This window comes from Cryptotermes secundus, unplaced genomic scaffold, assembly GCF_002891405.2.
Source record: "Cryptotermes secundus unplaced genomic scaffold, Csec_1.0 scaffold509, whole genome shotgun sequence".
NCBI lineage: Eukaryota > Metazoa > Arthropoda > Insecta > Blattodea > Kalotermitidae > Cryptotermes > Cryptotermes secundus.
The window spans coordinates 280617-306687 of NW_019725420.1; the positions used below are offsets into that span (position 1 = coordinate 280617).

Here is a 26071-nt window from a genome sequence, read left to right on the forward strand (position 1 = left end):
TAATCTACGGGTGGACAGCTATCAACGAAGTAGAAGTTGATAATGACAGGGAGAGTGTTTTAGATGTTAAATTTTGAACTGGGTGCAGTGTGACAGCGACGTGAGTGTTATACACCTGATGATGGCCGTCTGAGGCCGAAACATGTAGTGTAGGGAGCAAGATCAAAGACACAAGAATATATTGTTTGCACTTGAGACGGAGGTTATATCATTTATCGTATGGAGTGCAACAGGATGCTTAAATATAATATGGTAATGTATGGGTTGACATTTTTAGTCATTTAGTCTAATCTTGGAGCTGATATCCTGGGTTAATTTTCCTGTTATTTCTCAGTACCTCCATCGCCACCATTTCATAAGGATCGTTGTGGTGAACGTGAAGCAGAACCGCTTAGCACTCCGACAGTGCTTTGTCTCGCTCAACTGTAGCCATGGCAACCGCTTCCTTCACCAACACATGATTGATTACATGACTCCACAGTTCCTTACTTTCACGGTGAATAAAATTCTGACTAAAGTACTGAAGTTCATAGTTCGAATCTCTTATCCTGTTATTGTCACGTGATTTTCGTCTCGCCGGAAAGTCACATGATTATATTTTTATTTCCACACTGTCGTCTACAACAGATAAAGTTACGATTAACTGTGGAAGAATCTGGAAGATGCGTCTCACGACGCTGAGTTTCATTGCCAAGTCGAAAGTAGAAAGGTATGCAGGAAACATATAAACTTAATCTGAATGGTTTTCTTTTTCTTTTAAGCCGCTCATTGGTCTGTTTCTTTCTAACGGTTGTGCCTTTATAAGTTGAACCAGACTGACGCAGGAAATCAGAATGACTGTGCTCGGAGTGGCTTCGGAATCCTGTCTGGACTTTATACACAGACTATATGAGACGTGTATAGCATAATTACATCATGCGGCGGTTGCTTGTTTATGCTGCACGTTTGACGCATGTGTCGGAGAAGTTGCCGTCCTTCACGGCGAACAGTCCATACGTTCTTACCGTGAAGCTCAGTACTATAAAGCAATTCATTGCCTTCAGCCTGCGATTCCAGATAAATACCGTATTTACGCATGTATAGGCCGCACATTTTTTGCCAAAAATTCAAGAGGAAAACTTGGGTGCGGCTTATATTCGAAATCACACTTCATTTAAAAAAAATGATATTCATCATTAGTAATACAGGGTGTTCTACTCCTGAAATAATATTCCAAGAAAATTAATTTTTCTATAATTTCTGTCCGAAAATTGTGCTGCGGCCTATACACGCACGCGGCCTATACATGCGTAAATACAGTACTTACTTATAGAGCTGAGCCCTTCTTGAGGAGGAGTTTGACAAGAACCAAAGAGGGGCCTCGCTCATGTTTCCGAATGCCAAGCCACGCGGACGTTACCACAATTAGGCTATATGACAAATAATTTTCACTTTTAAAACTGGACCAGCCGCCTTACGTCTTGGTATTTTGGTGAGTGATGAAAGCATTTCTACCTTAACCCAATGTAACTATTAGGTTTATTACTGCCGGACGGCTAAATACGTTAACTTTGGCAGTCAGTGACTTAACAGACACTAATAACTAATGGTCAGCAATGATCTGAATCTCATCGGTGTTCCCTAGTTCGATTGCCTATCGTGATAATTGATGCCAGCGGTACTTTGTTAATGCACGCCATTGTTCGTTACAATTTAAAAGGCAGTTGTCTTCTGCCAATGTGAAGTTATCTGTTCCATTTAAATGCCAGTAATGATTGGTACTGAGGTTACTTTAACATTTCATATATGTAATATGTTTCTTTTAAATTTTTACAAAATTTGACACTTTCTTTTTTATTATTTTTCATTTCCTCTTTCCATGCCAGCCACATCTACAGATGATCTGATATTGTTTCCTTGTTATTTTTGTATGCGGGTCTTCTGTCTAACGCAAGAGGAAGTTTCTTTCTTGATGCCCTGATTTTCTACCGCCCATTTCAGGTAATCGAAGTAACCAGTTGCTTATACAGAGCCCTATTGTCAGTCTGCATGTCCGTCTGCCTTTACCCGGTTTCGGTTTCGAAAACCATTTCTGTTTGCAGTAATTGACATATTTTCACATTAAGTGATAATTCTGTTTTCATATTTAATCCTGTGACAGCAACAGTACCGATGTGGCGGCCGTTGTCACTTCTCAGGTGGAAGCCATAATTACGTCATCGAGTGTAGAGCTGTAACATCCTTCATGGCGACAGCCTGTCTCTTATACAGCATAAGTTATTCAAAAAGAGAACGGACAGAAACATGATGACCGCGGGACATTTTATTTGATTGAATACTATAACTCGATGCGTGGTATTTATTTAGTACCATAATGTAAACACATATATAAAAATCATGATTGAAATCCTATCTTGTTGAAAACGCAGACTGGGTTCACTTCAAGTCCACTCCTTATCTCGTGAAGCGTTAGTCTTTGGAAAGAAAATGTCACGCTGAAATGTGAAGTTGCTTAGATGCGACGGAATGGAAAGTGGAAGTAGCAATTGCTGTTGTTACATTCACTTTTGGTTCCAGTCTGATATAAGTCGTTGTCATCTGTCTACAATCGAACGTGATGTACTTATTTTAGGTGCAGGAAACGGAAGTGGAGGACAGACCTTCCTGCAACGAGCGTCATCATCACGTACCACAACGAAGCGAGATCTACGCTTCTCAGAACCGTCGTCAGGTTAGTGCTGAACGTATTACAGCGTGCGTATTGCAAACAGGTAAGACTCCAAATCACTGCAGGAAATGAGTTTTGATGAATAATGTCAATATCCACGATGTTGCAGGATGTAACAATCATGTTAATCTTGAAAACACTATAGTTTGTAAATAATACCACCTGTGATGGTGGTTTCCTATTTGTAGTGATGTTTGTCCTCTGAAGATGGTCCACAGAGACCGAAACATGTAAGGGTCTTAAGTTTTCATGTAGTAAAAAACTTACAGGTCACATTGGACGGAGTGATTTATATTTGTAATTGTTAGTGTGACGGACCAGAATGAAACAAATCAAAAAAATACCTGAAAGGTTGTGACAGTGGTATATTAATACAATACTTGCACTATAGCTTATGTTGAAAACATCCTTCCACTAATTACGGCAGTAATGAAGCATAACACATACAGTAGCCATGAGGAGCACAGCGGAATTGTCATCAGGCTAGCCTTAACACTATGGACTTATTTGCAAACAATCAGATTCCTAATCAACGCACGTAAGAGGTTTAATAACTATAGCTGTGAGGCGCCAGGTGGATGAGGCGGTTAGAATTGAAAACGCTATAGCTTGCATTTCAGTCTGACAACAAAATACTGCACTAGAAATATCTTTCCCCAGGAGCGCAGTGGATGTCATAAGATTCGTCGTTTAGACTCTGTTGTGATGCTGGTTCTCAGGAGCTGGAAGTTATAGTTGTCTGACACAGCTAGTCTTCAGTTGTGTTGTAAAATCAGGCCCCTAGCCACTGCATCAGAGACAGGTTTAACAGGTACATTAACTATTAGGATCCGATGAAACATCCGCCAGGTTAGTTTTGAAAACATTCTCTCGTGATGCAAATAGTCACTGTGCTAAGTGAGGCTTAACAATACTGTTGCCGTGCACTGAAGAGCAAGATGAGTCAGTCGGCAGGGTATAAATCCAGGAATACATCAGAAAAATTGCTTTGCACCTGTCATGTATACACATGATTACACAGTCTGTTCGTGGTTTCAGAGCTACGCATGTAAATATTAAGTATTAATAATGATAATAAAAACTCCATGGCCTTCAGTCCGAAGCGAACTATGCCGACCGAGCGACCCCCGCTTGTCGGCGAAGTTTGTGCCAACTTTAGCGGATAGAGGATGTTCTGTGGTCAGCTCAACGAATCCCCACTGCCGTTAATTTCGTTTTTCTAGACCGGAGCCGCTATATCCTTGAAATAGCTCCTCAATTATCCTCACGAGACTAAGTGGACCCCGTTCCAGACCCACTACTTCTCAGAAAATCTGGTAGCGCCGGGAATCTAACCCGGTCCTCTGGATCTGTAGCCAGGAACTCTGACCACTAGACCATAGAGGCGGTCAATAATAATAATAATAATAATCGCGGTAATAATTATTATGTTGTTATAATCACTATCATAACCTGCCCTTTGATTTTCCTTTCTTTTTTTATAATTATTACAATTAAAGTCGGCTCGTAGTCCACAGTCTTCTGCATGCCACACGGCATCATACATTGTCTTATTTTCTTCTATACGAATGAGCAGCTCTGGTTTCGAGCACCGCTGAATGTAGAACCTTGTAGGAGAATCGGGTTCTTCGACATATTAGGCCTACCATTCGTTTACATTGTCAGAAATATTGAAATTTCTGATCCGAGAAGCATAGAACATGTCAGTTGCATTATGTAAAGGAAATGCGCTTAGTAGAGCACGTTTTCGGTTTCCTCTTAGAATTCTTTGCATATAATTTTGTTGCCATTTATAGTTACGACCAATGTTTTTAAAGTGGATGTTGAATTTATGTATATAAATCATGCAATAAAATGTTCGATAGAAATATGGCGCCATTATCATTATTCTTCACTGAAATAAAGTGGCATGGTATAAAAATTTTAAGTAACGTCAATAAGAATCCCAAGAACCGGAAGTGGCTCAGTTGGTATGGTCACTGTGACAAAGATATAAGGCATGACTGAACAGTTGCTAAGGTACAGAATTACAAAAGGATTCCAATTCAGAACTCCGTTTGCAGTTAAATAAACCTGAAATGAAGACTAGCCTAAATTTCAGTAAGGAAAGTTCCTCTGTACAGTTGTAATGACTCTGCCGCTATGGTTTGATATTCCCGAAACAGATAGTGGCATTTTCTATAAACCCGAAGTAATAAAAGCTGCAGTCCTAGCGAATTTTAGGATAGGACATTAAATCAGACCACGCAATTTTCATTTCCTCAATCATAATCATAGTACCGTTTCTGTTCTGATATTAGAGAACTCAGGGAGGTCAAAGAAAAACGTTAAGTAGACTGGGAAATCTGGTCTTCGAGCTGTCAGATCCCTGCTGGGTTCTTAGTTTTCAACACTGAGTGAAAATTGTGCACGGACCACAATCGGAACACCCTGAATATGAGCGGAAATAACTCTTAACAATCCACATGACTGCGGAGAAATTTCCTCAAAATGTCTTCTTCTGCACATCCAGGAATATACAGTATTGTCTGTTTAATATCCATTGGCCAATGAACATTTATTCTTTTCTGAGCCTGTGATTCAGTATGGCTCTAGGCATTGTCTTAACTAAGATCTAATAGTTTGTGACGATGGTAAATTGCTACAAGTAATATGTTTTAACTGTTCGCCACAATCTGTGTATGTCTGTAGGCTTGCATCCTTTCGTTTAAAAGCAGTATTTACGAGTATAATGCCTCTCTCGTTTCTTCATTACGAATTGTATCCTAAAATTGTTAGATGTTTCAACGGAAGGCCGGGCGATGCTGCTTTCTGAATAACTCTGGGAGAGAAGATGAAGAAAACTACACTCAGACGGTATGTAGGCCTGCTCATGGCTGGAATTCCGTAACATTGTTGCAGAAAGGAATCTTCACTTTGTGAAAGGAGTGTATAGGACGTGGAAAGCGTTTTTGCCGCTTTCGCAACGTAAAGTTACAAGAACGCGCCATGTTTGCCTGTCTGCCCACATGTAACAGAGAATGTAGAGCTTTTCATGAAATTGGGGGAATTCTATTGAAATTTGGCGACACCCTTTAGTTTTGGTTAAAATCGGACAACGACAACAGACACTTTACGCTGCGTGAGCTCCCTGCGACATCCCGAGCGTAACTCGCAGAATATTTATCGAAGCGAAACAAGTTTCGAACAAGAGTTGTAGAGAAAAATGTAGTGCACATTTTATGCGCTGTACGATTTTTCTCGGTAAGTCTTGCTTCTTTCGAGTGAAACAAAAGTGATTAACGGATCTAGAATTGTTACACCATGCATACACTTCCTAGCTCGTTAGAATTATAAATGTATAAACGTTACCTAATTTCTTCTGAAAAAAATTGGCCTCGTTAACGCGCCGTTGCTATACGTACGAATGAAATGTTTTCTTGCTAGTTGGCTTCTGCATGGCACCGAAGTTGCCCCATGGGAGCGGCCAGTAGATAATAGCCGATGTGTATGATTCCATTGTTACTGCTAAGAGGCACTTACTTACTTACTTACTCACTCACTCGTGGAGCTAAGCCCTTGTTGAGGAGCCGCCAAATTCTCCAGCTACACAAGAATTTCCCAGAATTTTATGAAACCGGAAGGTTCATTACTGTGTTCACAAGAGCCCTCCACTGGTCCCTATCCTCAGCCAGAGCAGTCAAATCCATACCATACCATCCCGTCTCACTTTAAGATCAATTTTAATATTGACCACCCACCTACGCTTTGGTCTTCCCAGTGGTCTCTTTCCTTCTGGCTTTCTCACCAATATCCTATATGCATTCCTCTTCTCCCCCGTTCGTGCTACATGTCATGCCCATCTCATCCTCCTTGACTTGATCATTCTAATTATACTTGGAGAAGAGTGCTCCTCATTATGCTGTTTTCTCCAACCTCCTGTAACTTCCTCTCTCGTTTCAATCCAAATATTCTCCTCAACACCCTGTCCTCAAACACCCTCAGTCTATGTTCCTCCCTTAATGTCAGGGACCAAGTTTCACACCCATACAGAACCACAGGCAGAATTATATTTTTGTATATTCTAATTCTTATGTTTTTGGACAGCAGGCAGGAAGACAAAAGGCTCTCTCTACTCTCGATAATATGGAGTAATAAGTAAATTTATTCTAAGTCGGTGTCTTGAGTAGAGAAGTCATCCACTGATGATGCAGTTGTCACAGACTCGAATATTAAAAAGTGCTTCTGTAATTATCCATTTATACGAGTATGATCTGAATTTTGCTCTTGAGCTTAAATTGGCCTTATGCGCTTTCTCAAACCTCCAGCTGCTGCTTCAAATAAAGGAAATCAATGCCGAAAAGATAAATGTAGCAATCAGAGGACGGAGCATTTTCGCCACATGTTACACTCACAGAATCCTGGCGGCTTTGATTTGCGTAATGATGTCATATAACCTTTGGCAGGTACAGATTGCTTCTGTGTACTACACTGTCCATGTGATTGTAGTTCGTATGGTCTGAGAACTTAGGAACGGGGGCAGAACGTTGTACAGACAACAATCATATTGTAGCGTATAGACCCATTGCTGAGCAGAGACCTCGAAACGGATGAGTACGACCGTTGCTGTGCAATGAGCGGATAAACAAATACCCGTTTCTAAGCAACGGCTTGGTAAACAGCTCAGTACAGTGAAGTGACGTGAAGTAGCTTTTTGGCGAGTGAGAGTTCAGTTGTCAGTTGTCAGTTGAAAGTCAGCCCGTGAAGAGAAGACTAGGAGATTTGTGTGAAATGGCCGCTAGCCTGGGAGCCAATGATCTGAGTTGTCGGTTGACAAGAGTTCTGCACGGGCGGCTATGACAAGAGGACCTGAGCGTGAGAAACTGAAGGATCTCCGTCGGTAGAAGCCGTTGCCAGGAAACGGCTAGTAGAGACTGTAATAGACTAAGGACACTAGTCTCTGTGTGCCAGTGATCTGTAAAGTGTAGTGGAGACTGTAACGGACTGAGGACACTAGTCTTTGTGTGCCAGTGATCTGTAAAGTGTAGTGGAGACTGTAATGGACTGAGGACCCTAGCCTGTGTGTGTCAGTGATCTGTAAAGTGTAGTGGAGACTGTAATAGACTGAGGACACTAGTCTCTGTGTGCCAGTGATCTGTAGAGTGTAGTGGAGACTGTAAGAGACTGAGGACACTAGTGTCTGTGTAACAGTGATCTGTAGAGTGCAGTGGAGACTGTAATAGACTGAGGACACTAATCTGTGTGTGCCAGTGATCTGTAAAGTGTGATGTATAGAAGTGGTCAGTAAATCCAATATCCAATCTGTACCCCATCTATAGTTAGACACCCCTAAATATGTGACAGTACCTTCCAGGGGACTTCATTGTTGTTCATTATATTCGTCAGTAATAAGCCGCCCATTATATAATGATGAATTCTTCTGATGAGAAATAATTAATTTTGTAATATGCCCCATGGAAATATTTTTATGACATCTGTAACTTTGTGGGGACCGCCTCTGTGGTGTAGTGGTCAGCGTTCCTGGCTACAGATCCGGAGGTCCGGGTTCGATTCCCGGAGCTACCAGATGTTTACTGAGAAGTAGTGGGTCTGGAACGGGTAGCACTCGGCCTCGTGTTGATAATTGAGGAGCTATTTCAAGGGAATAGCGGCTGCGGTCTAGAAAACCGAAATTAACGGCCGTGGGGATTCGTTGCCCTGACCACGCGACATCCTCTATCCGCAAAAGTTGGCACTAAACTTAGCCGAAAAGCGGCGTTCGCTCGGTCGGTATAGTTCGCTTGCGTACTAAAATCACGGAGTAACTTTGTGGGAATGACTGAGAAAACCTCTGAGAAGGGAATTATTTATTCATTAGGTTGATTGTAATGATGAATAAGACGTGAGTTTGCATATCTGGTATATCATAATTTAATTAATAACACAGTCATGTAACGACAGGAGATATAAATACAATTTATTTTAACATCTCCATGTGAATTATGGAAGTTTATGAGCAGTATATTTTGCCATAAAATGGAATCTTTGTAGTGTAAGGCGTTTTGAACTTCTGTAGTAATATCAAAGAAGTGCTCTTTGTATCAGATGTGGATGCTTGTCTTCATGAAGCAGGTTGGTTACCAGCTAACTTGTACCTGGGAGATATTCTATTTAAATGTCAGTTGTGGAACCAACTGTTCTAACAGATTTTCTTGGTTTTACTCAGTTTGAAGCATCAGAAGGAAACTCATAAAGCATTTATGACAAAAGTCAGAAACAAGGAAACAGAATGCAGACGGTTCTTGTTGCTTTCAGTGTGCTGAACCGCAGTCCAGAACACTTGATCAAAGAGATCATTCTGGTAGACGACTTCAGCGACCATCGTAAGTACACTTGGAGACTAAGCATTATTTCCACATAGAATTCATTATTATGAAGTTAAATTTGTCTGGCTGCCTCTTCATGGTAATGTTTTTGATGAAGTGATTGCATTTGAAACTCTTGTTAAATATGTTATATCCTCATTTCATTAATATTCAGTGAATGAACTTAAGGAACAATTGGATTAAAAAATATGATACTTTCCCAATGTGATAATAATGTGTGTGCTCTTGTCACAAGCAATTTATTTTGTGTTTTGCAGCCTCAGATGGTCAGGAGCTGGCTAGGATACAGAAGGTGAAAATCATACGGAACAGCAAGAGAGAGGGTGAGTGGTTCGTTGCCCAAGGGAAGTCTAATAGAAACTCACCCATATGTGTGTGTCATCCAGTCTCTGGAATATGTTAGTCATGAAGTTTTGGATCTCAGGATATCTCCTCTTATGTCTGCAACTGACTTTGGAGGTGGAGATTACCTAAACAGTGTTTAGACAGAACCACTGAATTGTGTTTTGAAAACCTTAAAAGTACTGAACTGGAATGTAGCTCAGGATAGGAATCAGTGGGTTCTTATGAACACAGTAATGAACCTTTTGGTTCTTTCTGGTTCTGGTCTAGTCCAGTGTGGGTTGGACTCATCTGGTTGTGACAGGGAATTTCTTCAATGGCTGAGCAACTGTAAGTAAGATATGAATTGGTTCAGTGTAGAGTCCAATGGTGGGATTTTGTGGGCATGGTTGCCTAGTAGCATGAAATAAGAAGAATCAGCAAATGCACCCATGGGCTGGGGTTCAGAATGTGTTTCATATGCACCTGATGTCTGTCTGCTGTATAAGTGTTTCAGTGAATTAAACTTTCACATGGTAATACTCATATAACAGAACCTTGTTATACTGAATTTCATCAAAATATGTTGGAAAACTTTAAAAGATGTGAATGTAATATAAGTTTGAACTTGAAATAAACTAATGTTTACAATTATATGAAGTGAATGAAAGTTATACATGGCAGTACTCTTATAACAGAAGTGTCAAATATTGAGAGCTATAAGAATCTGTCAGAGGCCTTGAAATATATGTAGAAGACTAAAGTATCCTCTTAAGTGTAGTGACCCTCCCCCTCCTCCTCCTCCTTCTCATAATCATCATCATCATCATCATGGTATAGACAGTCAAACCTGTTACAATTTCATAGACTCATTCGATATTTTCCAATGTCCTTCTTGGTCTCAGCATCCATTTGGTTTACAACATGTAATCAACGTACTACAAGCGCCAGGATAGCGCAGTCAGTATAGTGACTGGCTATGGGCTGGATGACCAAGGGATCGCAGTTCGAGTCCCGGTATGGTCAAGACTTTGCTCTTCTCCAAATTGTCCAGACCGACCCGAGATTCTTTCCCCCAGGGTAAAGCAACCAGGGCGTGAAGCTGACCACTCACCTCCAACTAGTGCCGAGGTCAAGAAAATGTAGAACTATACATCCACTCCCTCATACGCCTTCATAGTATAATGTGTAATTAGTTAAGCACAGGGAAACTTTAATAAAAGCACCATATTTCAGGCTTCATCATACTCTGTCAAAGAACTTAAAAATGAATGTGAAAGTTCATTTATACCCTTCAGTATAGTGGAATTTGAGATTAGTTAATGTGAATGAAGCTTATACATCATAATATTTGCGTAAAAGTTCAATTAGGTGTTTAATTATAGTTGATTTGGAAATGAGTTAAGGTTAGTGAAACTTCTGCATAGTACAACGGAAATGCTGTATATTAATTTTCATCCAAATCTGTGAGAGAATTCTCACAATTAAATGTTAATAGTTCATTTAGGTCCTTTAGTAAAGGGGCCCTTAAAATCAACCGAACTAAGGCAAATTGAAGTGGCTAGTTGAACTTTGATAGATTTGAAAGGATTCTGACGATGGTGTATACTGTACTTCTTTTGGACTTCATCCATCGTCTGGTATGTAAAAGACAAAAGACCACGACGTTTCGGAGACTGGATCTGTCTCCGCATTCAGGTGGATAGGTTTATCCTTTCCCTACTCACCTGAAGACGGAGACAGATCCAGTCTCTGAAACGTCATGGTCTTTTGTCTTTTACATACCAGATGATGGCTGAAGTCCAAAAGAAGTAGATGAAGTTTGTTGTAGGTATACCATACCGCACTTGAATGAAGTCCATCAAGTAGTTGGGGCACAGCTCCTAGTGGACTGAAGATGATCATGATGAAACTAGTAGGTTTCTAATTACTATTACTGTATTACTTTGAATATAAGGAGCACATTTTTTCCCATTGAAAAATCGAGGTGCATCCTAAATGCAAGAAATGTGCACCGTTCTGATTCTTTCCCCCTAAAATCCACATTCAAAAACTGGTTGTGTCTTAAATTCAAGGGCGCCTTATATTCGAAGTAATATGATGTTGTTTTTAATGCCTCAGGAAACTGTCAGCACCAAAGAATATTGTATAGCGTACTTAGAGCAGTTTTGAAAAGCTTGGGATGGGCTATAACTATGGTAACACCGTGTTGTTATTTAACAGAACATTTTGAGACTTTCCCCTTTGTGCTGACAGCTAACAAAATATGTAATGAAATGTTGCAAGTCATTATATTATTAGCAGAAGAGAGAAAGTTATGCTGAAGCATCATTATGTAATATCTGCTGATCTCTTTACACTGCATTGCCAACCTGAGAGTAATCTGTACTGTGTGAGCAACTTCACTGATGATGACACAGAAACTCTGTTAGATGCCACTAAGGAAGTTTGTCTTGAAGTAAATACAGTGAAAGCCAAGTATATGTGCCTGTCTTATCATCTGAATGCTGGACAAAATTAAAATATAAACATAACCAAGAAATGTGGCAAAGTTGAAATGCTTTGAAACATGAGGAAACAGAAAGTACTCGTATATTTATGGAAACGTTAAAGCAAATAAAATTAGCAGAATGCTTGGCTACCATTTCTTGTCAACAACCTAGAGATCAAGGAATGCAAAACTATAATTTTACCTGTAACTTTATATGAATGTGAAGCTTTTACCCTTGTCTGAAGGGAAGAACATGCATTAAAACTATTTAAGAAGAGAGTGGTGTGGAGAATGTATTTGAATCTAAGGGAGAGAAAATAATATGAGTTTGGAAAAAAAGCTGCATAATGTGCTCATCATCAGATATTATTAGGATGATCAAATCAAAGTCAATGTGAGAAAAATATATAGTTCTCATGGAGTAGGTGAAAAATGCGTACAGAATTGTGGTCAGAAAACCTGGAGGGAAGAATCAAAGTTGTGATGTAGGCGTAGATGGTAAGATAATATTAAAATGAATCACGGTAAATGGGATGTGAGGGTATGGGTTGGATTTAACCGGCTCAGGGGAGAGAATTCTTATAAATATGATTCAGGTTGCACATGTGTAATTCCTTTACCAGCTGATCTCTTATTAGTCCTGTTACTTTTACTGACTAGAAAACATGTGATGTGGCTGGGCATTGTAGGTATAAATAATGAGGCACACAAATATTTGATTTGTGGTGAATTCAAGAAAAGAACAGTGGGATAAAAATTTATTGACACTTCCAATGAGAATAGGAGTATATATTTATATATGTAATTAAGAGTAAGACTCCATCTCAGAGAAACCTTCCAGAAATTCTGACAAATCATCATTTCTTATGGAATTTAGTACCATCTGAGTGATACCTTAAAGGGATTACTGACGTGTTTCTAATTATGAATTACTTTAAATATTAGGTTTTGTGTTTGTATTTTTCTGAGATCTGCATAATAAAGTTAAAAAAAGGGTAATGCTATCCCTGAAACCAGGTTCAGGTACATTTTTAGGCGGTAATTTTTTCCTGATAAAGAACAGTATGGAAATGACATAAGAAATATTAAATTTATTTTTTGTCTTCCCTTCTAGGTTGTGATGGATTATTATATACCATAAACATATCCATGGATCCATGTAATAGGCAAATGAGATGTTCAGATATTTGCTGTCATTGCTTGTTGTTGATTGTCAGTTTTGCGCAGGCCTCATGCGGTCGCGAGTGCGAGGTGCAGATGCAGCAACGGCTCCGGTACTTACTTTTCTGGACAGCCACTGTGAGTGTAATGTTGGTTGGCTGGAGCCACTACTGGAGCGTGTAGCAGAGGTATAGCAGTTATATCCTGATCATAAGACTCGCCTCGCTGATTGCAGTATTATAGTAAAAATCTTTCTTTCTTCTTATAAGTCTTCATAAACATCCTCTTTCTCTGGGTTCTTATGAATATGATACTTGTTTTTCTTTTTTGTTTATACATTATTTCATCCACTATATCTCACACATTTAAACACAGAGCAATTAATTGTTTGTTTCAGGCTACTAAATTTCCATCACATTCAAATATAATTAATCCCATTTTTTGACATAGTTCCTTGAAAGTGTGTTTAAACTGAACCACTTAGTTTTGTTTTAATTGTTAATTAATGATATTTATTTAGTAAGTGAAGTGAATCAATGTGGCAAACCTCTAGATCAGACAGAAAGTACGAGTATCTGTGGGAAAACTTTGCATGAAACCAATTCTTGAACAATTGGAAACAGGATTTTATTGCATAAACAGCAGTTGTACACATAAAAGTGCATGTGCATGAAGGCACACATTCACTCAAAATAACACATTCTATGTTCCTGTCCAGGACAAGACACGTGTTGTGTCTCCAGTCATTGATGTGATAAGCATGGATACTTTTGAGTACATTGGAGCATCAGCCGACTTGAGGGGTGGCTTTGATTGGAATCTCGTATTTAAATGGGAGTATCTGAGTGGAGAGGAGAGGGCACAACGAAAGAAAGATCCAACAGCAGCCATCAGGTATAGTCACATCAGAATATTGCAGGACAGAAGTCAACATTTTTGGTGTAGTGTCAACACCAATTTGGTCCCCGTTAAATATTAACTTCCTGGTAACAGACCTCAGAGGTTCAGTCTGGCTCTTGTTAAGCATGCCATTTGATATGATCTTGAGCTGGTTCATCATTGCATATAGGTACTTACTCATGGAGCTGAGCATTTCTGGAGGAGCCGCCAATTCTCCAGCTACTCAAGAATTTCCCAGCATTTTATGGAAGGTTCATTATCGTGATCACAAGAGCCCTCCACTGGTCCCTATCCTGAGCCAGATCAATCCAATCCATCCCATTCCATCTCTCTAAGATCCGTTTTAATATTATCCACCCACCTACACTTTGGTCTTCCCAGTGGTCTCTTTCCTTCTGGCTTTCCCACCAATATCCTATACGCATTCCTCGACGCCCTCATTCATGCTACGTGCCCTACCCACCTCATCTTCCTTGACTTGATCATTCTAATGTACTTGGAGAAGATTACAAGTTACAAAGCTCCTCACTGTGCAATTTTCTCCAACCTTCTGTCACTTCATCTCTCTTCGGTCCAAATATTCTCCTCAACACCCTGTTCTCAAACACCCTCAGTATATTTTTTCCCTTTATGTCAGAGACCAAGTTTCACACCCATACAGAACCACAGGCAAAATTATAGTTTTGTATATTCTAATTTTTATGTTTTTGGACAGCAGATGAGAAAACAAAAGGTTCTGGACTGAATGGTAGCAAGTATTACCTGAGTTCAATTTCCTCATAATTTCCTCCAGAATCAGGTTTCGATCTGTTATCGTTGTTCCCAATTATCTGAACTGTGCTCATTGCATATAGGATATTGGTGAAAAAGCCAGAAGGAAAGAGACCACTAGGAAGACCAAGACATAGGTGGGAGGATAATATTAAAATGTATCTTAGAGATATAGCATGGGGTTGTATAGACTGCACTGGATTGATATCAAGGGGATAGGGACCAGTGGGGGGCTCTTTGGGTTCCATAAAATGTTGGGAAGTTCTTGAGTAGCTGCACAACTGGTGGCTTCTCAAGAAGGACTCATCTCCATGAAGTTAGTTAATTATATATCTTACCTCAATCTTCATTGTTTTTTAAATCATGTGGGATCACAGCGGTTTCCAAAATAAGTAATAAAAGTATTTTACAAATGTATTCTTTTCTTAATTTCATGTTGAGCTCCCATTTGTTTTTTCTTACTGTTCTTTCTAAACATCGACATATTAAATGTTTTTCTAATGATAGCATATGATAAATGTTATATACCTCAAAACACAAATGTACAGTAATCTTTTGTTAGACATAGCTGTGTGATGTTTGAGTAGTCGATAAATATTAAGCTATTTATAAAATGCACATTTGTTATAGAGCCAAGTTTCCCCAAGCCTGTGTTTGGACCCTCCCCTGAACCAGTTCATATCATAGTCATAACATACAACACTCTTAATACACTAACAGATGTGCAATATTTTCAGTCCTTTTGGGCTATAAAGTGCTTTCTCCTCCTTCCTTTGCTTCATGTAGAATTATTCTGAGGATTGTGGCCTTCATATATGTTGTTAGTGGTGTTGAATCTTCAGGTTTTAGTTAGTTGTTAGATCCTAATTTCTGAACATTTTTGATGATGGTGCATTATATTACATTACATCCATGTAATGTACATGAGAATGGAATAATTGTTTATCCTTATAAATGTAGAAAAGAATTGTACCTAGTAAGATGTTAATTGTTTTCATGATATAATGGAATAGATTTCATCCTACCATCCAGCATTAATTTCACCATTCGCAGTTGGTTCTGTGCAAATGCTGCCCAAGTCCTGGTAGTATAACCATTAATCCTGTTGTGGCAGTACAGAGAAATTGAGGTCAAGTTTTAATTTTAAGAGTAGTATTTGTGTTTTGGTTTCTTGTGCTGACAGTATGTGGTATTGTATTTGGTTCAGGCACTAAGCTACAAGTAGGAAAATTGCGGGTTCAAGCAACAATGAGGTGGATTTTTTTCAATTAACCTAATTCTTCCAGCCACATTATGACCCTGGGGTTGACTCAGCCTCTAACAGAAATGAGTACCAGGAATCTTCCTGGGGGTAAAGGGCAGCTGGCACATAAGGCGACTGTCGAAAGACAATGTGGGCGCCTTGATGTGTCACAACCCTATGGGCCTTCACAACCTGTAACAGGGATAGCTTTTATGTGTTGACAGTTTAAAATAACAGGCACAGTTGTGTTGATCTGAAAGCCATTAGCCAATCAGTCACTCTACAGTTTCTTGACCTGGTTGTTTTTTGTCATCAGGACACCAATGATTGCAGGTGGTCTGTTTGTGATCGACAAGTTGTACTTTGAGAAGCTCGGAAAGTATGACATGATGATGGATGTCTGGGGAGGTGAAAATCTTGGTGAGTTTCAACTCATGAAATTCATGTATTGTTTGACTCTTGAGGAACTGCTGTTGGATGATACTTAATTTGTAATGTTGCTTTTTTTTTTCCTTGGCACTACAGCCCCAGTGGGCCTAGGCCTACCTCCATGAACTCCGTTCACTTCGGTTTTTCTCGATCTTACACATACGGTAGGACTCCTTGGGCGAGTGATCAGCTCGTCGCTACCTGTAGACAAACACAGAAAAACGCATACAAACATCCATGCCCTGAGTGGGTTTTGAACCCACAATCCCGGCTTCCGAGCGAGCGAAGACAGTGCATGCCTTAGACCGCTCGGCTACCGTGCCCGGCGTAATGTTGCTTTACCAACCATAATTTATATTGTGTCAAATGGTAGGTTGATTGTGGAACAGTGATTTATTCCATATCTTGCAATTACTCAGTATATTCTGCTACTCTTTCCACTCAAACTTTTTATTTGGAGATGCAAGGATCATAGACTCACAGTTTTCATGGATAATTGGATGGGACGAAGAGATGCTTGGATTGGTTTATGACTGATTTTGCTGCTTCCCTTTTATCATGCATAATTGTAGAGACAGACTGTCAAGATTCACACAGTATGTACTGTATTTGTTATATCTGTTGCAGTATTAAAAGAAATAAGAAAGATAGAACTGAAGTAAGAATTTAAAATTAAAGAAAATGTGAACCTGTTTTAAAAGGTAGATTATAAACACTTTTTAATAAGAAGAATTCTGTCTTCTGGGATGTGCCGCCATGTAGATCTTGTGTGAACTGGTGTTTTGGAGGACCATATCGCCTCCATCTTCAATGTAGAAAAATCCACAAGCAAGGAACCAGCATGAGAAGTTGGCTAGCAGACTGAGCCACCACTCAAAAACACCCGGCTATATAAGAACTGGAAGGTAGGGGGCATGGGACACATGGGAAATCAATAGAGCAGAGGGGAAGGTTCAGTAGAGATGGGAGGAAGACCATAAATTTGTTTCACAGAATGTGGTGCACAACGTTTTATCTAGTATTTTGGATCTGTGTATGGTCATCTTTTTAAAACTGTCTACATTGGTCTCTATTTATATATAAAATAAATTATTCACAGAGATATTGGGTTTTTTTGACTTTTTCCATCATCCTGGTTTTAAGATAACTAAGAAAAACATGACGTTTCGGAAAATGGATCTGTTTCCGTCCTCAGGTGAGGGAAAACACCTATTCTGTTGGGTCCCTTAGAAAGAGCTAGCCTCAATCACTGGACAAAGGGACCCAACAGAGTAGGTGTTTTCCCTCACCTGTGGACAGAAACAGATCCAGTTTCTGAAATGTCATGTTTTTCTTAGTTATCTTAAAACTAGGACGATGGATAAAGTCCGAAAACCAAATATTTCTGTGTGTTATACACCATCGTCAGAATCCTATAGTAACTAAAGAAATTAGTATTAATTCTTTAAAAAAAAAAATGGTAGTCATCATTTTACATATAATAACTTTTATTATACATTTCTGCATTTTGAAACCATAAAGTACTTTCACTTGAGGTCCACAGAGTGTGACCACACAAATGTATTTTGACAGTTTATCATTAGAGACAAATTAGGTGTGTATGATCATAAAATGAACAAAGTAGGAGAGTATGTGAATAATTGTTGTAATCTAAGTCACCCAAATGAAACTCTTGTCATTTTCAACTGCTTAATTCAGAGATCTCGTTCCGGGTGTGGCAATGTGGCGGCAGTCTGGAAATTATCCCCTGCAGTCGTGTGGGACATGTGTTCAGAAAACGACATCCATACACATTTCCTGGGGGAAGTGGAAATGTATTTGCCCGTAATACACGCCGGGCTGCTGAGGTTTGGATGGATGAGTTCAAGGAGTATTATTATGCAGCCGTACCCCTAGCAAAACACATCCCGTTCGGCAAGTGAGTGGTCAGAAAGTGGTACCTTCTGCAGCAAATGCTTGTATGTCATGTTTGCTTTTGTATGTGTTACAAAGTTAAAACTTAGTCATTATCAGTAATGACCTACCATTATCAGTAATGGCTAAAGCCAGCCAGCTAAATGCCAAAATAAATGGTGAAAATAAACAGTTTCAGACAGTACTAGTGGTAAGTTTTAATAAAGACCACACATAAGAAATCATTGTTATTTTCTAATTTGAAAATTAAAAAAAAGTGTGAAATCACTTTAAAACATTATGATGGTGGTGGTGGTGGTGGTGGCGACAGTGGTGGCGGTGGCCCACAAAATGATTCTTATTCAAAATGCAATCAACTAATAGAATGCTGAACAGTTTTTCCCATGAAAATACCAGTTCACATGCAGTTCAGTAGTTTGCCTTGCTGCACTGAGTGAAATTGTGACTTTGTATCAATGTTTATTTTAAATAATTAATTTAATTATGACATCTTTGTCATTATGACTCCTTTAATTGCTTACTATCAATTATTAATCATGTTTCTAATTTAAATGCAACATTTTAAACACAAATATTCTGTATTCTGAAACCTAATTTCTTAAATCATAAATTATCGAATACTTTGATCTCATCTGGCATGTTCAAGATGCTGGACTTATCAGTTTCGGCAAACCAAAGTCTGAAATTGTGAATAACAGAATTTTTTGGACTTGACTTATATGCGTATACTTATGAGTATGATAGGTTTTTGCTAATTTATCATGTTCTTGCACAAGAATAATCACATATTTTTAATGAAACAGACTGTCTTCTTTTTGAAACATGAAAGGTATATTCTGCCACCTAAGGGAGTCAGGAAGACTGATACAAAAGTGCCTGCATCATCCTAAGAATCTTTTTTAAACGTTCCTTACTGGGGTGAGGGTGGGGCTTATGTGGAAGGTCTGTCTGTGAATCTAGTGTCACCACTTGAAATGCTGGACAAATTTTCTTAAAATCTAATATGGCAGATTTTTCCTAAAGTTGTTCTAATTTATGGTCACATTGACTCACAACGCCACTCATTTTTCTTGAGGCATAGCTTTTGAAACTTTGGGTTATGACCTATCTAAAGGGGTAGCTAAATTTTCAAGAATTATCTGAAACATAACTGTTAACACATAATTTTTGCAAGGCAGTAGGTCTAAAATAGATGCTTTAGGAGAATGTGGCTGCAGAAGCACATTTCATAAAGTTTTTCGCGATTGTGCAGGAACATGTTATCAATTATTGTAGGGTTAGAAAGGGTGTGAAACTAATTAGATCCCTGCTGTCACTGCACAGACTCACATGGACCTGCAGCAGTGCAGAGAGCTGAACATTTTACTGACTAGAAGGGATAAGAGGTTGCATAAGATTATGTATTATTTTAGGGTGTTAAAACACAAAGTTTGAGAAACCTTGATGTAAAGCTAGCTATCCCTGTAAGGGACCATGGAGGTCCATATGGTTGTGAGATGCTGGGGCTCCTACATACACAGTGTGTCCAGGATCCGTTAGGACTAATTTTTTTTAAATTTTGCCCTGCAATGCCATCTGTTGGTGAGTTGTGGTGTTAAGATTCTTGATGTTTCAGCTGAGGCTGTCTATAATTTCAAAGCGCAAGTATTGCTGCATCACGTGTTCTGACCCTCGTCAGAAAATGGTGGTTGAATAGAGAGCCAACATAAAATTTTGTTTGAAGTTAGGCAAAACAGCCGGAGAAGCATATGAAATGATGAAAAGTGTGTATGGTAGTGATTGTTTGAGTTACTTGAACACTTTTTGATGGTATGCTGTATTTCATGGTGGCAGGGAGGACACTGAAGACGCTCCATGTGCGTCAAAGCCGAAAACAAGTCGCACTGAAGAAAATGTGAGAAAGTTGCAACACTCATCGAGGAGCTTTTGGGAATACCAAAAAATACTGTGCCTCAGATTTTGACCGAGAATTTGGGCAAACAGAAGGTCTGTGCGCGGTTTGTACTGCATGCGCTGTCAGGCGATGAAAAACATGCCAGAGTGGAACACTGCAAAGACATGTTACGGTTGGTCCAAAGTCATACAAAATTGATTGTTAGTGGTGACGAGACATGGCGTTTTCAATATGAGCCTGTCACAAAGCTGCAGAGTGCAGCGTGGTTGAGCCCAAAGAAAGTGCACATGCAAAAGAGTCGAGTAAAGACACTGTTAACCGTTTTCTTCAATTCCAAAGGAATCATTCACAAGGAATTTCTGCCAGAAGGTCAAACACTGAATTCTGATTATTATCTTGGAGTCCTCAATCATTTGTGGGCGAGAATTCTTTGAATTTGACCTCAATATCGAGAGCAAGGTTCCTGGTCGTTCTTCCACGACAATGCCCCACCCCACAAATTGAAGATCGTGTGGAATTTTTTGGCCACAAAAAGGATCACAGTCGTTGATCATCCTCCATATTCACCAGATTTGGCTTCTGGTTGTTCCCAAATGTTAAGTTGGCGATGAAAGGAGACTGTCACGACACCATCCAGGACACCCAAAGGGAATCTACCGCAGTTTTAAATGTGAATCCACAAAAGGATTACAGTGACTGTTTTCGAAAACTTTTCAATCGATTCCAGCTATGTATTGATTCGGGAGACTATTTTGAATAAAAAGAGTGAAATTTTGAAAATAATTCAGGTCTTGAATTTTTAATGAACACATTCGTAACAGAACCTAGACACACTGTGTATGCTAGACATTTGGCTCACAAATGGCAGTGAGGTTAAGAAACCCTGACTTAGGGTCATAAATTAAATTTTTCATGTAATCATAACCTGTTAGGCAGATTTTGATAAAGTGCTGTATTAAATATCTTTACATAATGTTAGTTGGCCTTTATGATTGGTTGTCATGTTAACCAAATATAGGATATTGATCTGATATGTCCATTGATATATGTTTTAAAGTATAAAATATTCCCTTGTATTGATATTACATATTATAATTTGTATGTTGAAAGATATGAGAATGTTTTGATGAGTTACTGTTACAGAGTACAATTTCTTTCTGTGATATTCATATTGATCATTTTCATTTTTGTAGACTTTTTGATAGTTTTTATTTTGGCTTTCAGGCCTTTTATTTTGTATTTAATTTTGAATGCCTATACATCTCAGTCTAATTTATCATAACACTAAAGTGCATTGTGTCAACAGTGAGTGGTTTCAATACTTTCTGTTGTTTTAAACTCTTGAGTTTCAATGTATTTAAGCATGCACATGAACAAAATTCTTGACTGGCTGATACATTTGAGTTCATATTTTATTACCTCATTCATATAAAATGTTGATGTGGGAGGCGTGAATTCCTTGTGGCACATTTTGTTCACTATTGTAATACCCTTTTAATCTGCTGCCATGTTTGGGTCCAAATTGGTGTTGAGAAAACTGTGTTTCAAGAGTCCCGGTGTGGTTAGGTATCTAAATCAGTAATGTGGATTTGTAACTGCTAATAAAGTAATAATATTTTGCTCATGTTGTTAGAAAGTAGCCATAGAGTCAAGGCTGCAAATATCCTTTTTCTTTATACTTCATAATGACATATGTCTACAGTATTGATGATCGGCTGGCATTGAAGGAACGCTTGCACTGCAAACCATTCAAGTGGTACCTAGACAATGTGTATCCACAGCTAAAGCAGCTGAAGATGCCTGCCTCAGATGTCACAACAAGCATGATGCGACAGGGAAACATGTGTCTAGATACACTGGGACACCTGGTCGACAATACGCTGGGCATTTTTCTGTGCCACAACAGTGGTGGCAATCAGGTGATTCTCATACCTCGCTCGATAGCAGGCCTTGCTCCTGGCATGGACATGTTGAATTCTCAAATTACTGACATGACAAGAAATCTTTGGTTATGAAGAATGCCATCTTCTGGGATGTTGCGCCATGTAAATATTCTGTTAACTGACATTTTGGAGGAACATATTGCCTCGCATCACCTACACGGCCCCACATCCCAGAAGATAGCATTCTTCAGTCACTGCCATGAAAACCTCAAATCCTACAATCTTTGGTTAGGTTAGTTAGTTGAATGTTTGTAATAATATATCAAGTGCTGAGATTATTAAGCATTATGGTAGGATCATCAAGAATCAAGAATAGGGAGAGAAGTAATGGTCTAGTTTAAGGTATTATCATGAAATTTGCCTGAAGGTTCTTATGAAAACGACAAAAATAAATACTTCAGACTTCTGAATGTGAGTTGAATGTCTAATTTCTGGATGAAATGAATTTCAAAAAGTGTATGTGAACTATGAAGTCATATGCAGTGCTCATCTGTTTCAGGAATGGTGGTTCACAAATGACAACCACATCAAACACCATGATGTATGCCTCTCATTATCTGAGCCACAGATTGGAGCTCCTCTGTTGATGAGATTCTGTGAAAACTCAGAGAATCAGGTACTGGCTACTTCATTTGTCCCTGTTTTGGTTCTTCCTCTATAGCATTCACCTGAGATTAGAAAAGTATATTTGTCCTAAAATGGAAGAGGTATTTCAATTTAAACTTTTTTTTTACTGAATTGTAAGGAATTGCAGATTTAAAATATCAAGTCACATAGGGTGCTACTTCGCCACCTGATAGGTTTGTTAAAGTTTTATTGCAGTTGGGAATTTTGTTGCTGCTGCTACTTTTTTCCCCCCCCCCTTCTCTATCTCCCTGCCTTCCCTCTCCCCACACCCTTTCTTTTCGTCTTCTTGGTTGCTCCAAACCACTAGAAGTTATCTCAGTCTTGAGACTTTGTTTTGCATTATACAGAGCAGCTTCCTAGAGTTAGGGCAGCCTTCCCATACAAAGCTACAGAATTCTTGAACAGTATAATTTTATCATTTTTCTTGTTACTTATTTTATTTCTGTCACTCTTATGTTTGTTGTTATTTCTCTAGCCTAAAAAATGTCAAGTATAAGCTGTATAGCTCATATAATTTTGATTTGTTTCAGTTTGGTCCGTCACACTAACAATTACAAAGACAAAGCAACTCCGTCCAGTGTGACTATTTAAGTTTTACTACTTGAAAACATGTAAGGATGCTAAGTTTTCAAGTAGTAAAACTTAAATAGTCACACTGGACAGAGGTTCTCTGTCTTTGTAGCTCATATAATATTAGATACTATAGGGTTGTGACGATGGTGTATAACACACAGAGATACTGAGTTTTTGGACTTTGTCCATCGTCCAGATTCTAAATAACTAAGAAAAAAACAGGTTTCGGAAACTGGATCTGTTTCCGTCCTCGGGTGAGGGAAGACATCTACTCTGCTGGGTCCCTTAGAAAGAGCTAGTCTCAATCACTGGACCTAGACAACATTATATGACAGAGATACTGGCTTTTCGGACTTTGTCCATCGTGATTGAAGCTAGACCCTACAGAGTAGGTGTCTTCCCTGAGGATGGAAACAGATCCAGTTTTGGAAACGTTGTATTTTCTCTTAGTTATTTAGAATCTGGATGATGGACAAAGTCCAAAAACCCAGTATCTCTGTGTCATATAATGTTGTTGGGGAAGTTAAATTGATGAAGTTTTAATGCACTGGATATGTAGGTTGGATGGTGAGACAGAATTTTGGTGCAGAGACCTCTTGGGAAGCAGCCACTTGGGGGGCTGAGAAGTTTAGGGGAGAGACATTAAGATGGGTTTTCAAGAATAGAAATATGTGGCGCTGTACTGGCCTTCCCAAGTCATCATGTGAAGGTGCATAGTTAAACTTATGGAAATAGACTGTGATATTACAAGTATGTACTGGAATCTGGTTCAGTGGCAGGCAGTGGCTAGTGTTAGCAGTGTATCAATTACCAGTGAGTCAGTTAGTTGTTTAACTCGGATTTTATTTTTATATTTGTTATGCTTTTACTGTATCTTCTTGCAGAAGTGGCACCAGGTTGAGAAGGGTGGCCTGGTGAAGCACATTCGACTAAGTCTGTGCATTGACTCTAAAGACTACAAGACTCGAGGACTGACAGTGGAGCGATGTGATTCCAGCTCTCCGTCCCAGCATTGGAGTTTTGCAGTGAAGAAATTGTGATGATCTGTCAGCTTACATACTTGTACATAACCTTAATACAAACTGGCCAATCACAAGCCAGTCTTGCATTTATTATGGCATCCAGTGATGCTTTCACACAAGCTAAATGAGATTTTACTCAGGTCTGAAACATTCACGGACATCATCCGTGTACCGAACATCACGTATCGTGGGCCACTAAAGATGAACCTAATGCTCAGAAACCCAGTTTGGGTTTCATGATGGGTGTAGGCTGTGAGAAACATGCAAGTCATTTAGTCACTTTCCACAAACTGAATGGTTGCTGAACATGTGTACGAGTGGTGCTGGCATTTATTGATGTTTGAATGATAAATTTGACTGGAATTAAAGTGAAAATGGAGCAAAGGAGTAATAAGTGACAGCCATCTGGAAAATAACACAAACTCTTTAAAGTAATTTAGTGTGGAAAGACATTGGGAAAGTATTACTAGTAGAGTGTGAATCAGAGGTGGCAATTCAGTTGCACTGAAACATGTCAGAGAAGGAAAGAGAACTTCCTTTATTCCTTCCCAGGATTTGCCATTCTTACCAAATTTTTAACATTTAAAAATCAGTGTCTGTGTTAAAACATATTGAAAATTGAATTGTAAAAAAATGCCAACTAATTGTAAGTACAGTAGAACATATGTGAGATTATTTGGTTTAGCCAGTACTTCATTCTTTGCTAGGGGAAACAGATTTTTCTGACAAGGAAACAGAAAGTAAAGTGTATTTTACCATGTACTGCTGCTTCTCAGGGCAAAGTTTTGCTGCTTTCTTTACTGTTGGAGTTTTGTGAGGAAATGCTTACTGAGCCTGTGAATTACAAGCTTTTGTTTTGTATAGTTCCATGTATAGCTTGATAGACCAAATTTTTATTGTTTCCTGATTTACTGAATGATGATCTGTCATGAGTAATATTGAATGATGAATGATGAACTGAGGAGGACATAAGAGCAAGTGGCTATGGGCACTTTTAAGGCATTATCCCTGCATTTGTCTAGAGAGACTGGGGAGAAGTATGAGAAATGTGAGCTCAGTATTCAAATCTGGCATCTCCCAAGTATGAAGCACAAGAGTTAATCATTACACTGCAGCAGCATTTGACAGAACAGCTTCTCCCATGTATAAATGAGGCAGGCAATGGAAGCAGAAAGTGTTCAGAGCAGCATAAGAGTGAAGAAGCAGAGAACTTCATGATGGCTGCATTATTACGGGCCAACACTATCCATGAATAGCCATCTCTGAACTATTAACTTCTGAGTGGTTGATTCAAAACTGATCAGCAGTTTAATGTGAACAGATGTAAAGACTGAGGCCTTTGCAGAGTGCCGCACTGATATACTACATACTCCTTCCTTCATACTTAAATAACTCACATTCACTCATCTTTGCACAAATGAAGATGATATAACTTACATCTTATTGTGTTGCAATTGTGTACTGCAGCATCTTAATGCAGAGTCTTACTGTAATAGTTTAACAAATCATTTAGAGAAACTGCATTTCATACTGTTATTGCTTGAAGTCTCCTGTGGTCACTATTGTACTTCAAATTTTGGGGCAAAGTATATTGTGTGAATTGTATCATCATTTAGTATGAACTATATCATGGGGTTGGCCGTGCCATAGCTCAAGCGGTTAGTCATTGACTTCCCACTGCGGCGACCCGGGTCTGGTCAAGTGGGACTT

At 39.0% G+C, this 26071-nt stretch overlaps 1 protein-coding gene across 1 annotated transcript in view; it reads left to right on the plus strand.

Annotated features, from left to right (window-relative positions):
* LOC111863350 (polypeptide N-acetylgalactosaminyltransferase 2) overlaps positions 1 to 26071 on the plus strand; it is a 150847-nt gene extending 124776 nt beyond the window's left edge. The window contains exons 3-12 of the mRNA XM_023849599.2: positions 2612 to 2710; positions 9002 to 9069; positions 9330 to 9395; positions 13112 to 13233; positions 13764 to 13939; positions 16276 to 16379; positions 18087 to 18306; positions 21899 to 22115; positions 22639 to 22755; positions 24224 to 26071. Coding sequence (XP_023705367.1) covers positions 2612 to 2710; positions 9002 to 9069; positions 9330 to 9395; positions 13112 to 13233; positions 13764 to 13939; positions 16276 to 16379; positions 18087 to 18306; positions 21899 to 22115; positions 22639 to 22755; positions 24224 to 24379 — 1345 coding nt within the window. The 3' untranslated portion in view covers positions 24380 to 26071. The remainder of the gene's footprint in view (positions 1 to 2611; positions 2711 to 9001; positions 9070 to 9329; positions 9396 to 13111; positions 13234 to 13763; positions 13940 to 16275; positions 16380 to 18086; positions 18307 to 21898; positions 22116 to 22638; positions 22756 to 24223) is intronic.